The sequence below is a fragment of the Coturnix japonica genome, chromosome 13 (assembly GCF_054131305.1).
Source record: "Coturnix japonica strain WE chromosome 13, WE-NBRP24, whole genome shotgun sequence".
NCBI lineage: Eukaryota > Metazoa > Chordata > Aves > Galliformes > Phasianidae > Coturnix > Coturnix japonica.
The window spans coordinates 4,346,175-4,364,119 of NC_140675.1; the positions used below are offsets into that span (position 1 = coordinate 4,346,175).

Here is a 17,945-nt window from a genome sequence, read left to right on the forward strand (position 1 = left end):
AATGATTTGATGAAGATCAGAAGGGTTGCTTATTAGCAAGACAACAAACATGGCCTAGACCAACCAGGTGATGCAAAACTTCTCACAAATGCAATGGAGCTTTGGCCCACTTCAAATAAGGATTTCAGCATGCACCACAAATACTGAGATAATGAGATGGCAGAATCAGCCCTTTTTACTCTAGTTTTCTATAGGTTTCCAAGGTGTGCAGCACTTGTTTCTTTTAAGCAAGAAGGTCTAATCTGCATCCCATAATGCTCAACACTCAGCACCTAACATTCAACATGTCCTTAAAATGGGATTGTTCTGTGCTACCAGTGGAACCCTGGGGTAGAGGAACCCTGAAAAGCTTTCTGAGTGCAATGGTAAGAGGAGAAATTAAGACTCAGAAAGCCGTTGCACTTTGGGAGAAGCTAGTAAGATGAGGATTTCTGTAGTGAAAGAGCCAACCACTCCAAGAGTACTCATAATCCCTCCTGACTTGCACACCACATCATTTTGCAGTGAGGGCTGGACTTGCACGTCATGTTACGGTGGTACACATGAGAAATACAGCAACAGTAGCTAGGCAAGCACTCTCCACGTATGGCAGAGGAGGAGGTATCACATTACCCTGTGCAGCCATGAGCTCATCCAGTCTGAAAGAGAACAGAAAACCTTTGGTTTCTGAGGCAAACAGCTAATAATAGCCCTCAGCTAGCAAAATTCAAGTGTAAAAGCACTACATTTCTGGGTTTTCTCCCTACACCTCTGCAATAAGACGTGGGCTGGCTTTGGCTGCTGAGGATTAACTTGGTTGATTCCAGCTGTTGCCATAGTCTTTCTGTCAACGTTCATGTTTCATTTGCTCTGACAGATACCTCCCAAATCTACCCTTTCTGTAATCCACTCTTTGCTGAAACTGCCAGTTTCCTGAGCCAAAAGCATGAGCGACACAACTCACGGAACAGATCCAAAGGCCCCAGAATCACATCCACGTGGTGTGGGAAACGTAAAAGCTGATAGTTTAGAGTCTACACCACAGGCAGCAGCAAAACTGTCTACTACAGGAGCAGAGATATATTGCACACCAGGGACTGAAAGAGCAGAATGCCCCAAGATGGAGAGAGCAAAGACTGCAACCTTTACAAGGGAACAGAACGCAAGCTATGCCCTGCAAGGACACCAGGTCTGTGTGAGCAGAAAGGCAGTAGACTCCCAGTACAGTTGCTCCTCCACATAGCTGATCAAATGCCAAACCTTGACCAGGATTAAGCTCCAATGTGTTCACTGCCATAAGAAAGAAGAGGAGAAAACAGATTCCCTGTCCTAATCAGCTCAGAATACAAGACGAGAACTGTAAAGTTAACAGAGAACAAGATGACTTATGAGCAAAAACCAGCAGAGTGCAGCTACAAATAAAACAGAAGACAAACCCTCGTCATCAGCCAGCTCACTAATGGTCACTCAGAATGCAGCTGATGTGCTCAAGGCTATCTGGAGTCTAAGTTAAAATTTACCAGATCTTGTGCAAAATATACTGTCACCAGAGCAATCTCTACTGCATCTGGAGTGAAAGATCTACCTCCGTGCTAAACTCTCAGACTAATGAGAAATGTACAATTAGAAAGGTATCAATGGATTCATGACTGGTCATTACATTTACAGAACATGGAACGAATGGTCGTCAACGTGGGATTCAACAAGCCAAAGGCAAGTGCAATGCCTCTGACTAAAAGTTCTTAGGACACCGACAACCAAACCTTCTCAGTGCAGCCACAGTAGAGATCTGTAACTACTACTGTTGAAATATCAACTGGTAGAGCAGTGTTGCACATTGTACAAATCACAGTTGGACATCCATGGACAGCTGATGATAAAAGTAGTCCTAGGGGAAGAGCTGGATGAAACACTGTTAAAAACAAATAATCATTTTAGCTGCATGTTTGTAAGCATTTATTTACATCCTCCCCAAAACAGTTTCATGTCAGAATAAAGAGGACACGTTCACACAGACGTTTCCACAGCCAGACTATGAAATAATCAAAGAATATCAACCAAAATGTGTTTCCTACCAGTTACATGAATCTTGAAGGTGAGTTTCTGGCCAGCAGCCTCGCAGCTGTACTCCCCTGCATCTTTCTTCTCCACCTGGCTCACCACCAGCCGACGCTGTTTGCCCACTGACTCCACCATGAACTTCTTGCTCCAGGTGATCAGTTTCCCCTCCTTGTACCACTTCACCTCTGTCTTCTCCTGGGCCACCTCGCAGCTCAGCGTGGCATTTTGAGTCAGTACAGCCTTCACCTCTTTTTGTACCTTGTCCTTGTTTGTAAACATGTCTTCTTTCTCTGCAGGGACATCACAACAGTCACACCGTTTTGCTGTAGTCTGCTGCAGAGCTAACTCCAGCTCCCCGTTTTCACTATACTTGCTCTTCACATTGAGCATTGTGATGCCTCATTAAGACAGGAAAATACTTTCCCCTCTATTTTGCTTTGGGAAATGATAGGCATATCACTTCATATCATATCATATCACATCATATCATATCACAAAGCTAAACATTTCTCAGTCTGACAGCAGATTTGGACATGAGATTTAGAACACCTGCATGCACTGCTGAACCTCCTCCCTTCTCTTTTTTTCTTCTGATGTCTCTCTACATTTCCAGTAAATCAGAAGGGAACGGCCCTCTAGAACAGGTTGCCCAAGGAGACTGTGGATGCTCCATCCCTGCAGGCATTCAAGGCCAGGCTGGATGTGGTTCTGGGCAGCCTGGGCTGCTGCTTGGCAACCCTGCACATAGGAAGAAGGGGGTTGGAACTGGATGAGCACCGTGGGCCTTTGCAACCCAGGCCATTTATGAGTCTGATTAGTGGCATTTTCCACCTCATTGTGTCCTTCCAATTTTGTAACCAGATCTCTTCAAACACCTCCCCTTTTCTCACTCCTTGCATGCCCGGTGTGCGCTTGCACTGTAACCCTGCAGACACCAGCTGACTACAAGAGCTGCACAAGTTACCCTCCTTGCCTATTGTTTGTTGCAGTAATTCATTCCTGGATGGAAAAGCACATGTAGAAAAGTGTTGCTATGACACTAGATGACAAAGAAAGTCCTATAGCCAAAGTGTTTTGCACCAGAGAGGCTGTCAGTTGATCCTCCAAATGCAAGACACACAAAATGAAGCGTTCCTTTCTCTCCGGGATTTCAAGCATTTTCTCACCTCTGACTTTCACTTGGAATGTTGCTTTGTCATCTTTTGTTTCACAGCTGTAGCTCCCTTGGTCTTTCAGGGTCACATTTTTGACCATGAGCTTGCGGTGCGTCCCCTGGCAGATGATGGTTGTCCTCTGGTCCTGCTTCACCTCTGTTTGATCTTTCTTCTATACGACAGCTCCGCTTGCAGCTGACACCTCACACACCAGCTCCAGGTCTTCAGAAGGACTGACTGATATTTCTGGAGTCGTTTTGGGCTTGTTGACAAAATTAATGGCTTCACCTGAAGAAAAAAAGAGAAAGTGGTTTACATCCTGACTCAGGCTTATTCAGCACAGCAAGAAGATACAGTTAGAACTGATTGTAATGTCTCTGCTCATTACATTTGGGTGATCGAGTTTCACCTCTGGGTGTACTCACATACAAACGTCTGTTTGATTCTCCTGTGTAAGGAAAGAGTAAGTTCTATGCAGACAGTTCTTATTTCTTTTAATCAATTCTGTATTCTGCACATGTTCTTCTGAATCTAAAATGAAGGTAGCTAAGTAACGTGTTTGCAATACATGAACAAACCTATTCAACACTTTATCTCTAAGCTAACAAGCAGAGTTTGATGAGCACATAAGTATTTCATGCCCTTCATTCCATCCAGACAGAACCTGCCTGAGGAGCAAGCTGATGGCTGTCAGCTACAGGCAGACCTAGCTTAGTATTGCAGTTCTTAGAGCAACAACTGTTGCTTTCATTCACTGAATATACCAAGGCCAATTGCTATGCCAGGCACATTTATGGCATCAGTGATCAAATAATTCGTTAAAAATTGTAATAGACAGGAGCCATCTATTCTTTTAAAACTAGGTGACCAAAGAAGAACAGTCCCTCTAGAGTCAAGCTGTGAAGAACTAATAGCACCAACCAATATCACATAGATAGATTACTTCCCTGCCCTAAACCATCTTGTGACCATTTGGTGCTCCTAATTAAGCCCTCTTGATGGCATTTTGTCTGAGCCATGTGACATTTTGTGATAGGAGTTACTGCTAGTGTTCCCTTAACCCTACACCAAAGTAGGAGGTATCCATTCTCAGGGAATCATGCAGGCTTCCTCTGTATCTGATGCTCAGAGACAGCCCCAGAACTTTTTAAATCTTAGCTTAGCTCTCATCCAATAATGTTCATCAAACAGTGCAACTTGTCCTTTGGGGATGCCTTTGTTCTGCATCAACCAGTTCCAACGGAGTCTTCTTGGCTTGTTTTAGATCAGGTTTTCAACAGATAAAGCCAGGGTCTTTGAATAACAAAGTGAAATTGCAGAATGCATGATTCTCAACCAAACAGAACAGGAGGTGGGATGCAGGGTGAATACCTGAGCCAACACCACCTGCAAGCAATCCTTCAGTATCTTAGGAATCTCTAGCCATCCCAAATCCAGTGTTGTGCTTGATCTATCATCTCTGCTGAGTTTTTAGCTAAGCTGATGGTGAGCATCATGGTGGTGATGGGTGAGCAGTCGGACTAGAGGGTCTTAATCAACCTTAAGGATCCTGTGATCAGAGGAACGTGAATGTGCTGTTAAAGGTCACAAGAGCTGCACTGCAGCATGAGCATACACAGCGAAAGGCTTTCAGTAGAGCTTCAGTTCATAAATGAGGACTTGGTTATGGAAAAGAGGCTCAAGATAGAAACCAGAAAACAGACCTTAACGCCAGGTTCTGTGAATGCAGCCAGCTGAATTTCACAGATCTTGAATTTCAATGACAATTTCTTGTGTTATTTTACCCTCCAGCTCCACCCTGAACAGGAACATGTCAGTGACAAGCATTACTCCTCCAGGCTTGACCTGACAGTGCTTTACTTGTACTATGAGCTAATGCCAGGAAGAGCAGGAAAAGAGTTTCATCCACGTGCCTTCTCCTTCCTTAGTAAAACCAGTGTGAAACTGCAGCCACGTCAGGCTGAAGGAGACATCTCAGATGTCCTGCCTGGATGCAGGAGGTCACGTGTCAGAGGATGTCTGGCACGTCAAGTCTCATGGCAGTGCAGTGCATGACAAACTGCAACAACACTTTCCTGTGGGCTCCTTTGGGCACGAGGCCCAGCGGGTGACACACCTCTGGCTGCAGCTCTTCAGAGCCTCCCAGCAGCCACGTGATGCCCATGGGAGAGACACAGCTGACCCGCACAGCAGATGATTTACCAGCTAGCTCTGGTTTACAGCAAGAGAAGATACAAGTGGCGATGCTGAATGGTGAAATACTGCGAGTGTGTGGCATGGGTATAAGATTGGTGAGCCTGAGGATGTTCAAAGTCAGGCTGGACAGGGCTCAGAGCACCTGATGGAGCTGCGGTGCCCCTGTTCATTGCGGGGGGAGTCCAACTAGCTGACCCTTAAGGGTCTCTTCCCTATCTATGAGATACACGAAAGCTGATTCTGCAGTAACCAAGCTACCAACAGCAGTTATTTGTCTTACAGCTTGCCAACACAGGTTTTAAAATAACAGCATTGATTACTCATTTGATAGTCACATTACAGTGCAAAGCACATGGAAAAGTCCATCAGCTAATTCAATTAATTCTGGGGGCAGACCTGCCAGTATGAAATATTATGCTAACATGACAAAGAGAAGAAAAGCAAAATGAAGACTAGCTGACAAGCCTTGGCAGGAAGTTCTGCTCTCCATCAATTTAGTCCCATTATTCAATTCTGTTGGGAGCTGTCTCCATGTCTCTCTGGAGTTTGTTCTTTGAGAAGAAGCAATTAAGCTCTCCAATGCCAAAGTGCATACACTACTCTAGGGCTTTGTTGTTTCTCCATGGACCAACAAGGGTGACAAGCCAGCAGAATATGATGAAGAGCCTCATGCATACTCAGTGTAAAAAAGAAAAAGGCAATTGTTGCTGGGAAGAAGGTGCATTTGCATTTGTGTCATCTGCAGAAGGTACTGCAGAAATGGAAAGTCTTCCACTGGAGCAAACAAAGGGCTCTCATTTATTGCAATCAAGGCCCAGCGTGTGGATCTCAGAGATCAGACCTACACCCTGCAGCAAAACAGAGACCTGCGTGGGAAAGTTCAGTTTCTCTCTACATCTGTGTAAGAAAAAGCCCACCATGGAATGACAGCTAAGGAAACATCCCTGTGACTCTTCACAGGTCTCTTCTACATTTGGGATCACTGCTACAAAAAGAGCTGTTGACATCATCTCTCGTGGCCACCCTGAGAGAAGAGCAGGAAGGCTGGGATGCTCTTTTTCCTATCTTTCCCTAGATTTCCTCTATATTCATTTTAAGGACGAATCACAGGACAGAACACAGAAATCAAATGGCTCTACAAAGCAGACTGGCCAGTTCAAGTCAAAACAGCCACTGAAAACACCCCACATGCTGTCTGACAACAGCTGGACTGTTGGGGAGTCAGGTGAATGCAGTCTGCTGGCCCTGGGCAGGAAGAGGACAGCCCAGACTGTCACATACCTTTCACTGAAAGCTGATAGAGCATTTTATCCCCCTCACAGATGCACTGACAACTTCCAGCATCATCCATTGAGTCGTTGTGAATTTTCAGGGTGTGTTTCTTCCCCACAATGTGCAGTTCATATTTTTCACTGGCCTTGAGCTCCTTCCCATCCTTCATCCACTCCACGGTAGCACCTGTGTCTGAAAGCTCAGCCTGCAGTTTGGCTTCCTCACGCAGCCGAGCGGAGATCTTTTCTACATATTTGCTCTTATTGGTAAATCTCACTGCAGCACCTGTCAGGAGCAAAGGCCTCATTATTTCATTTATATCAGGCTAACGTGGTCAATGTTTGCTGCAACATCTCTGAAAAAGTATCACCTTCTGTTCCTGCACTCATCAATGGGTCAGTGCTGAGCAATTCAAGATATTTCATTTGGTCTTCTTGCCGGATTTACTAAGTAAAAATCAACCAAACATCTCCTGCTACTGATTAATAATGCTCTAAACATGCTTCTGCAGAGGTTTCCACCCAATGACAAACAGCTCCTCCCATCATGAATGTTTATTTGTTCTACTTTGCCATGCAAAGCTGATTGATAGAGATATTATTGGAATGATTGCTCCCCTACTTCTAAACTATTCCAGTGCAATCAGAAAGGCTGTCTGAACCTGGAGCTGAAAGTACTGCTCTATGGTGATGCAGTGGTAAACCTGCTGACTGAATGCACTGGCCAATAGCTGTGAACTGCAGACATTCATCAGCTGGCATGAAGCAATCTGGTTCAGATACCAAGCAGCTGGGTAAATTGGCTTACCCTACACTCAGTGCTATCATGTTTAGGTCATTACCAGGACTCACGTCAGTCCATGGGATGTAATTTCAGGTATTTGGTACAGTCAGTGAATGCCTGCAGCCCCAGTTCTAATCATCAGATCACAGCAACTATGCCTTGACTGTAAGAGGAAAGGAGAAGGATCAAAGCAAATACCTCTCACTCTCATCTTGGTGCTGACATCAACATTTTTGGCAACAAATTTCACTTCTGCTCCATCCTCGTTCTTGGTGACGTTCTTTATGATTAGGCTGGGAGTAGTTTGGGTTCTCTTGATGATGCAGGTCTCGCTTTCCTGTAAGACTTTACCACTGAGGTACCAAGTGCCGCAACACGTTGTTGTAAGGTCAATAGTAAACATGGCATCCCCTCCAGGTACAGCTTCACCAGTTGTTAGGGGGGATTTCACAGCCAGGACTGGGTCTGAGGAAGAACAACATGGATGTCTTAATGCTCTTTAGATGCAAGTCTGGTATCTCATTTAGAGATGGAAGATTAAATCATAGGGACATTTCTACTTCTCCCTTTGCATGAGTGCTAGAAGAAGCACTTCTATGCTTCAGATCTGTTACAGAAAGTTCTGCCTCTTGCACATGTGAGATATCAAAAGATAAGGATATTCATGTCTCTGTCACAGAAATAGAACTTGTATCACTTTAGTGGTAGCTGGAGGTTGATAGGAGATAGGAGAACTAGGAATAAAGGAAAGCCTTTGGTGTGTTAATGCACTACTATCCTTAAAGTCAAAGGAAGCATCTTTAGGGAACCAACACAGCTGCTCAGCACACACTGACCCATTTCCATTGGGGTTTTTGTGCTTACCAATGTGCACGCTCCCTGGGAATTCCAGAGACGGGCTCTGTCCATGTGCATTGACTGCAGATACTCGGAACTGATCATCAGCCTCTTCAGACAGATTGCTCACCGTGAACTCTGGGACGGGGACATGAGACTCGTGGCACCTCACCCAGGTGAAGCCAGTTAGTTTCTTGCATTCCACAATGCAGCCATCAATTGGAATGGGGCGGTGCATCTTCGGAGGGGACCATGCCAGCGTCACTGAGGTTTCTGTTTTATTTTTCACCACGGGGTCAGCTGGGGGCTGGGTGGGAGGTTTTCTGGGAGCTGAACAGAAATAAATTTCAGAAATATTAGCATAAGGTCATGTAGGCTGGAAAAGACCTTCAAGATCAGCAGACTCAACTTGCAGCATGACCTACTGAGTCCCACCATTAACTACTGTGCTACCTGAGGACATACATGACAAGCTTATTCCTGCAGGTATTTGCATAGTGAATATATTCACCCTCTGGTTGCTTTGGAACATTTTAGAGGTTAAAATCCCATCAGGCTTTTTCACTGTGTGCAGCCACTGATACAGGCAGGAGGCTGGGAATTACCTGATGGGCTCTAGTTACAGACTACTGACACAGTAAAGGATTGATTTCATTTAATTTTGGCCATCAGAAAGTTTGGTGTCTGGTTTAAGTCACCCAGTTATAATTTAAGACTCCAAATATAATCATATGGAGAACAGTGCATTTAGGAGAACTCATCTCATCTTAATAAACCTGAGTTTAACCACTGAGTAACTGTAATTCAGTGGTGCTGGTGGGAGAAGGGAAGTCCTAATCTTCCCAGATGGTGAATAGAGTAATGTTCACATGCAGACTGGTGCTGCAGCAGAGCCAGAAACCACTCATTTGGGAAACACAGCACCAAGAAAACAATGGGAATAGCTTCATAAAATCAGGAGCTTCACTCAAATTTCATGTCAGGTCCATTATTCTTCCTATTTTCAGGAAGAAATGATTTCCCTTTTTCTTGTAGTTTTATTTTCTTGATTTTCTCTGAGCGAAAAACATCTTCCTAAGATCCAACCTAAACCTCCCCTGTCTCAGTTTAAAACCATTCCCCCTTGTTCTATCACTGTCCACCCTCATAAACAGCCATTCCCCCTCCGGTTTATACGCTCCAATCAAGTACTCAAAGGCCACAATGAGGTCTCCCCACAGCCTTCCATTCTCCAGGCTAAACAAGCCCAGATCCCTCCACCATTCCTCATAGGAGAGCTGCTCCAGCCCTCTGATCATCACAGTGGCCCTCCTCTGGACCCCCCCCAACAGCTCCACATCATTCCCAGGCCTGGACACAGTGCTGCAAATATGGCCTCACAAGAGCTGAGCAGGAGGGGACAATCACCTCCCTCTCCTGCTGGCCACCCCTTTTTCAGTGCAGCCCAGAACACACATGGATCTATCTTTTCCATACAGATATTCCCATCTGTGTACATATATATACCACACCTACACCCCCACAATCTGCTACAACTCCATAGAATTTTCAAGGTTGGAAAAGACCTGGATGATCTTATGATCTTATGATCTGGATGATCTTATGATCATCCAGTCCAACCATCACCAATACTTCCCAGTTAAATCACATCCCTCAACACAACACCCAAACTTTTTGTGAACTTCCCAGGGTTGGTGACTCTACATGAGAGAAAAGGGCACTCAGATAAGGGATTCTGCATTTGCTATTAGCAGAGGTGGGATGAGACCGAGCACTGCCCCAGCTCCTGGGATAACGCAGAAGGGCTGAGACCTTCCAGCTGCTTCCACCCAGGGTCACACAGCAAAGCCGACCCTGCAGGAGTCTGCATCATTCTTTGCATGGCATTGCTAAGAGAAAGATCCCCCCCTACCCTTGGCTCTACACTCCAGCTGCTGTCTGCCATCTGTAAAGCCACCACAGCTCTCCTACTGGAGTTCCCATCTGCACAGTGACAGCTTGGTTTCTTCTTACTGTCCAAACAGCCACAGCCTCAGTGCTTCTAAAATCTCCCCTTTTCAGCTGATTTCCTCTTTCTTGTGGCTGGGCAATTCCTCCCTCTCACAGTCATCCCTCTGCCCCACTCTGTGCCCACAGACCCACAGAGGGCACACAGAGCCAGCCCTGTCCCAGCTGCTGCTGCTTCACATCTGACAGTCTCAGGAGCTGAGATCCAGGCCGAGACAGCACTGCCCAGACATGGTTTGTAGGACGTTTGTGATAGGAAATAGGGAGGTTTGTTATTAAACCTGCCCCCTAAGGAGGAAGGCAATGCTGCCTGCAGCCCCAGCAGGCATTACAAAACATCCCCATTTACAGGAGGGTTTTAAATAGCACAATTCAGGAACTACAACTGCACAAATTCCCGCATGCCCTGGAATAAGTTTGGGAATGGACATGGTTCTACCACCTGTGCAATGCCATAGAAAGAACAACCATCCACCTGTAAACCTCCATCCTCTCCCCTGCTGCACAAAGGGAAGCTCAACAGCAGTGCACAAATGTCCCAGCAATGTCTGAGCACTGCTCTGTGCATCCCAACCTGCTCATCCCATCCACTCCTGGCTGGGCAGCAGGATTGGGGTGGCACACTGCAATGGGCACAGAGGAACATGGAAGCCCCACACATGTGAGGAAGGGGCTGGCTGTGCTCCACACTCACGTTATCAGACGTGATTTGCCCTTCTGTGGGGAGCCTCTGCTCTTTCCCAGCTCATCCTCCAGCGTCTGGGACTCCAGGATCTCATTCAGGCTGTTGTTGGCTGCGGGGCAGCTCCATGAAGAGCCGCCCCTCCACCGACCGGCACACAACAGCCGCTCCCGCGCACTGCGGCTCAGCCAATCGGAGCTGACGTTGGGGCGGGGGGGCAACGCGGGGGGGGGTCGGCAGTGGGGGGTGGGGGAGGGGGTGGGGCAGCATTACCCCCGGACCCCGTGGACCCCCCCCAGCCAAAGTGCTGCTCTCCGACCCCCGCGGGCTCTTTGTGCAGCCGCTGCCCTCCAGTTATAGGACCCCCCCCTCCCCCCCTATATTGCGCTTTGCTCACCCCCAACTCCGGAACCCCCCCCCCCACTCACCACATCACCCCCTCCCCCCCCGGGTGGGGTTATGGGGGGTGGGGGTGGGGTCGACGATGTGCCGTAAGCCGCGCCGGGGTCGTGTGACAACCCCCCCCCCCCCCCCCATCAAGATGAATGGGGAACTGTGGGGGGGGGGCTCAGCCGTAAGGATAAAGCGGGGGGGTTAATGACGGGGGGGGGCAGCGCTATAGGGAACGCAACTAATCTAAGCCCCCCCCCCACATTAACACCCCATTGTGTGTGGGGGTGGTGGGGGTGGGGCACACAATAACCCCCCCAAAGGCCAAACAGCCCCAACCCCCCCCTCAAAGCCGCTGCCTTACGCTGTGCCCCCCCTGCATGAAGGGCCCCCCCCCATCGATTGAGCCCCCCCCAATCCCATCTATAGTTGAGAGCTATGCTTTTTGTAACCCCCCCTTTTAAAGCCCCCCCCCCCCAAATGTTGTGCACGTTGTGCTGCCCCCCATGAGCCCCTGACCCCCCCCCCCAAATAATGGGGTGTGGGGGGGTGGTCTCGGACGCCCCCTCCTTTAAACGATGGGGTGAGGGGGGGATTGTCACTGCCCCCCCCCCACCAAAATGGACACCCCCCTTTTAAAGGATGGGGGGGGGAGTGGGGGGGGGGGTGAAGGTGGTCTCGCCCCCCCCCCCCCCCCCATTAAAACGGACCCCCCACCCCTTTAAAGGATGGGTGGGGGTCAGTTACGGGCCCCCCCCGGCGCTGTGTGTGTATGTGGCCCCCTCCCCGTTTTGCCCCCCCCCGTGTCGGAGTGTGCTGGGAAAGGATCTCTGTGTGGAGATTGCTTCTCATAGAGGTAGTTCTATAAGACTGTTATATAGAGCTGTGCAGGGGCTGTAAATCTGTCTGCAGAGGCTGATGATCAGTTCCGAGTGTCTGCAGTCAATGCGCATGGACAGAGCCCGTCTCTGGAATTCCCAGGGAGCGTGCACCTTGGTAAGCACAAAAACCCCAATGGAAATGGGTCAGTGTGTGCTGAGCAGCTGTGTTGGTTCCCTAAAGATGTTTCCTTTGACTTTAAGGGCAGTAGTGCATTAACAGACCAAAGGCTTTCCTTTATTCCTAGTTCTCCTATCTCCTATCAACCTCCAGCTACCACTAAAGTGATACGAGTTATGTTTCTGTGACAGAGACATGAATATCCTTATCTTTTGATATCTCACATGTGCAAGAGGCAGAACTTTCTGTAACAGATCTTAAGCACAGAAGTGCTTCTTCCAGCACTCATGCAAAGGGAGAAGTAGAAATGTCCCTATGATTTAATCTTCCATCTCTAAATGAGATACCAGACTTGCATCTAAAGAGCATTAAGACATCCATGTTGTTCTTCCTCAGACCCAGTCCTGGCTGTGAAATCCCCCCTAACAGCTGGTGAAGCTGTACCTGGAGGGGATGCCATGTTTACTATTGACCTTACAACAACGTGTTGTGGCACTTGGTACCTCAGTGGTAAAGTCTTACAGGAAAGCGAGACCTGCATCATCAAGAGAACCCAAACTACTCACAGCCTAATCATGAAGAACGTCACCAAGAACGAGGATGGAGCAGAAGTGAAATTTGTTGCCAAAAATGTTGATGTCAGCACCAAGATGAGAGTGAGAGGTATTTGCTTTGATCCTTCTCCTTTCCTCTTACAGTCAAGGCAGAGTTGCTGTGATGTGATGATTAGAACTGGGGCTGCAGGCATTCACTGACTGTACCAAATACCTGAAATTGCATCCCATGGACTGACGTGAGTCCTGGTAATGACCTAAACATGATAGCACTGAGTGTAGGGTAAGCCAATCTACCCAGCTGCTTGGTATCTGAACCAGATTGCTCCATGCCAGCTGATGAATGTCTGCAATTCACAGCTACTGGCCAGTGCATTCAGTCACCATGTTTACCACTGCATCACCATAGAGCAGTACTTTCAGCTTCAGGTTCAGACAGCCTTTCTGATTGCACTGGAATAGTTTAGAAGTAGGGGAACAATCATTCCAACAATATCTCTATCAATCAGCTTTGCATGACAAAATATTACAAATAAAGATTCATTATGGGAGGAGCTGTTTGTCATTGGGTGGAAACCTCTGCAGAAGCATGTTTAGAGCATTATTAATCAGTAGAAGGAGATGTTTGGTTGATTTTTACTTAGTAAATTCAGCAAGAAGACCAAATTAAATATCTTGAATTGCTCAGCACTGACCCAATGATGAGTGCAGGAACAGAAGGTGATACTTTTTCAGAGATCTTGCAGCAAATATTGACCACGTTAGCCTGATATCAATTGAAATAACGAGGCCTTTGCTCCTGACAGGTGCTGCAGTGAGATTTACCAAGAAGAGCAAAGATGTAGAAAAGATCTCCGCTCGGCTGCGTGTGGAAGCCAAACTGCAGGCTGAGCTTTCAGACACAGGCGCTACTGTGGAGTGGATGAAGGATGGGAAGGAGCTCAAGGCCGGTGAAAAATATGAACTGCACATTGTGGGGAAGAAACACACCCTGAAAATTCACAACGACTCAATGGATGATGCTGGAAGTTGTCAGTGCATCTGTGAGGGGGATAAAATGCTCTATCAGCTTTCAGTGAAAGGTATGTGACAGTCTGGGCTGTGCTCTTCCTGCCCAGGGCCAGCAGACTGCATTCACCTGACTCCCCGACAGTCCAGCTGTTGTCAGACAGCATCTGGGGTGTTTTCAGTGGCTGTTTTGACTTGAACTGGCCAATCTGCTTTGTAGAGCCATTTGATTTCTGTGTTCTGTCCTGTGATTCGTCCCTAAGATATAGAGGAAATGAAGGGAAAGATAGGAAAAAGAGCATCCCAGCCTTCCTGCTCTTCTGTCAGGGTGGCCACAAGAGATGATGTCAAGAGCTCTTTTTGTAGCAGTGATCCCAAATGTAGAAAACACCTGTGAAGAGTCACAGGGACTAAATTGATGGAGAGCAGAACTTCCTGCCAAGGCTTGTCAGCTAGTCTTAATTTTGCTTTTCTTCTCTCTCTTTGTCATGTTAGCATAATATTTCATACTGGCTGGTCTGCCCACAGAATTAACTGGCACAGGCTGCCCAGGGAGGTGGTGGGATCCCTGGAGGTGTTCAGAACTGTGGAGATGTGGCCCTGATGGATGTTATCAGGGGGCATGGTGGGGTGGGTTGGGGTTGGAATCAAAGGAGGACCCCCATGTATTTCATCAGGAAGCACTACTGGTAATAAGACCTTTGGAGCAAATCCTGGTAGGGCCACGCTCAGCTGGTCCAGTCTGGAGGCTGTTTCTCCTTACTGCAGTATCTGCAGTGAAAACCAGCAGCTGCTTTTGTGTGGTTGGGCTCACATCCAGCAGTGGTGAGGGGACTACAATGATAAGAGACAGTTCCTGAAAAAATGAATGAAATTTGACTGTATGATAGGATGGAGTTAAATGTATTGACAGGATCTCAGTCATCCCAGTGTCCATCAGCTGGCTCTCGAGCTCCTAAGTACAGGCATTCTGTAGAACGTTGTTGAATTTGTATTATACATGCGTGTTCTTGGAACTGCAGAACAAATGCATGCATAATCCAGACTTTATTTTAGCAGCTCTGACTGCGCTGTCTCAACAGACCCAACTCAGCTGTGTGCGCTGTTTTGAAATGATATGTTAACAAGAAGTTGGAAAACAAGCTCAATTACCCTCAGTAAAATAGGACCGTGGACTTAGGCTTAAACTTTTGGCTAAGACAGTGGTGAGATTTTGAATCTTTGAAGTCAATTATTCCACTGTGTGTTAATAGGGGCCAGTTTCATCATCTAACTTGTGCACTCCAATTAATTTCCATAAAGGAATTCTGTTTTTCTTTTCAGTCCTATGCGATATCTCCATCTTTTAGGCTTGATTTCTTTGCCAGGGGGTTACAATGCAGTAATAGAACCCCCTCCATTGATTTCCTTCTAGTTTGCTTGTTCCAATTCTTTCCTCAGTTTTCCTATTTTAGACATTTTCTTGAAGCCTTGGGCTTCTTCCTTTGGCTCTGTCCCCTGTACAGTGTATGTCCTTCAACTTGTGGAGATAAGGTAATCTGGTACGTGGTTTATAAAAGCTGCCAATTTGCCAGCATCTGAATTAGAATCTAGCAATTAGAACTAGGATTAAACGTGCACGTTTGATCTTATGATAAATGAATGCCTCATGGTCACCAATGTCCCTGCAGTTCTTTACCATCATACATATTTTGTGTGTCCATATTTTGTTTCAGCACTGGCAAACTTCGTAATCAAAGAGACAACTGGAGGAGTAATCAGGGCCGTTGCTGGAAAGCAAGCTGAATTTGTTTCTGAGACCTCTGAAGCCAATGTCATGGTGAAGTGGTACAAAAATGGCAAAGAAATCACAACCAGTAAGAAATTCACAATGGAAGATAAAGGGAAACTGCATAAGCTTGTGGCTTCAGCTGTAACGAAAGTAGACGAGGGAACATCTGCAAAATTGGAGATGACACTCTGATTTTTGATTAGAAAGTCTCAGGTAAGTTTGTGAGGCAAACATGGGATCACAATCCATGTAAAGCACTTCAGACTTAATTCATTTGATTTGTCCAACCCTGTGGGTTTCCAGTATTTAGGACAAAGGTTGCATATCTCTATTGAAGTAATTCTGACCTTACTGTTGTCACTATGCAAATCCACAGTATGAGCAAATAATGTAACTGTGTTGTGATGAATTCAGGACAGCCTTAGCTCCAGCTCGGGCTGGAGTCACGACTTGAGCCCTGACATCTGGGCTTCATTCTTCTAGTTCATGAATTGCCTCAGCGCTTACATCATCTTTAAACCTATGACTGAAATGGTCCTAAGTTCTTAGCATGGGAATCCTGTCTCCTCTTTTGACAAATTAAACTCCACATTTGGAGAGTTGAGTGTCTCCTGCTGTACCCGAAGGACATTGTGATCTCTGAGGTGTCTCCCTGAGGTGCTGTAAGCACAGCCATTAGCTCATAGTACAAGTAAAGCACTGTCAGGACAAGCCTGGAGGAGTAATGCTTGTCACTGACATGTTCCTGTTCAGGGTGGAGCTGGAGGGTAAAATAACACAAGAAATTGTCATTGAAATTCAATATCTGTGAAATTCAGCTGGCTGCATTCACAGAACCTGGTGTTAAGATCTGTTTTTTGGTGTATATCTTGAGCCTATTTTCCATAACCCAGTTTTCATTTATGAACTGAAGCTCTACTGAAAGCCTTTCGCTGTAATCTATCTATGTGATATTGATTGATGCTATTAGTTCTTAACAGCTTGACTCTAGAGGGACTGTTCTTCTTTGGTCACCTAGTTTTAAAAGAATAGATGGCTCCTGTCTGTTACAATTTTTAATGCATTATTTGTTCACTGATGCCATAAATGTGCCTGGCATAGCAATTGGCCTTGGTATATTCAGTGACTGAAAGCAACAGTTGTTGCTGTAAGAAATGCAGTACTAAGCTAGGTCTGCCTGTAGCTGACAGCCATCAGCTTGCTCCTCAGGCAGGTTCTGTCTGGATGGAATGAAGGGCATGAAATACTTATGTGCTCATCAAACGCTGCTTGTTAGCTTAGAGACAAGGTGTTGGATAGGTTTGTTCATGTATTGAAAACACGTTACTTAGCTGCCTTCATTTTAGCTTCAGAAGAACGTGTGCAGAATACAGAATTGATTAAAAGAAATAAGAACTGTCTGCATAGAACTTACTCTTTCCTTACACAGGAGAATCAAGCACACGTTTGTATGTGAGTACCTCCAGAGGTGAAACTCCATCACCCAAATGTAATGAGCAGAGACATTACAATCAGTTCTAACTGTATCTTCATGCTGAATAAGCCTGAGTCAGGATGTAAACCACTTTCTCTTTTTTTCTTCAGATGAAGCCATTAATGTTGTCAACAAGCCCAAAACGACTCCAGAAATATCAGTCAGTCCTTCTGAAGACCTGGAGCTGGTGTGTGAGGTGTCAGCTGCAAGCGGAGCTGTCGTATGGAAGAAAGATCAAACAGAGGTGAAGCAGGACCAGAGGACAACCATCATCTGCCAGGGGACGCACCTCAAGCTCATGGTCAAAAATGTGACCCTGAAAGACCAAGGGAGCTACAGCTGTGAAACAAAAGATGACAAAGCAACATTCCAAGTGAAAGTCAGAGGTGAGAAAATGCTTGGAATCCCAGAGATAAAGTGTGATAAAATGTTTGCTCATTAAGACCGGGATGTGGTAGCATTGTGGTGGAGTGCTTGTTCATTAGGACCGGGATGTGATGGTGGAATATGGAGGCCACAAGGGTTGCAGAACACTCTAATTTTATGGGTAGATTGTGTACTCTGCATAGTTACAGGCAAAGCGGGCCCCGATGGATACAAAGTTTCACGGAAGGACCAACCAAGGAACGACACACCAAGTGGCACGATCACGACCGACCAATTAAAGGACAATACACTCGGGATGGACCTTACAAAAGAAGTTGCAAGGGACGGGAAGGTGCGGCAGTTGGAGGAACGAGGATTCCCCTGTCTCCCAGCGCTGTGGGTATGAGCCTGA

General features: G+C 46.4%; 1 protein-coding gene across 1 annotated transcript; it reads left to right on the forward strand.

Annotated features, from left to right (window-relative positions):
• Positions 1 to 2,937: 2,937 nt before the first annotated feature.
• LOC146758641 (myosin-binding protein C, fast-type-like) lies at positions 2,938 to 15,885 on the forward strand. The gene is made up of 3 exons (XM_085514897.1): positions 2,938 to 2,959; positions 13,721 to 13,996; positions 15,638 to 15,885. The coding sequence occupies exons 1-3, from the start codon at positions 2,938 to 2,940 to the stop codon at positions 15,883 to 15,885; spliced, it is 546 nt and encodes a 181-aa protein (XP_085371023.1).
• Positions 15,886 to 17,945: the final 2,060 nt, after the last annotated feature.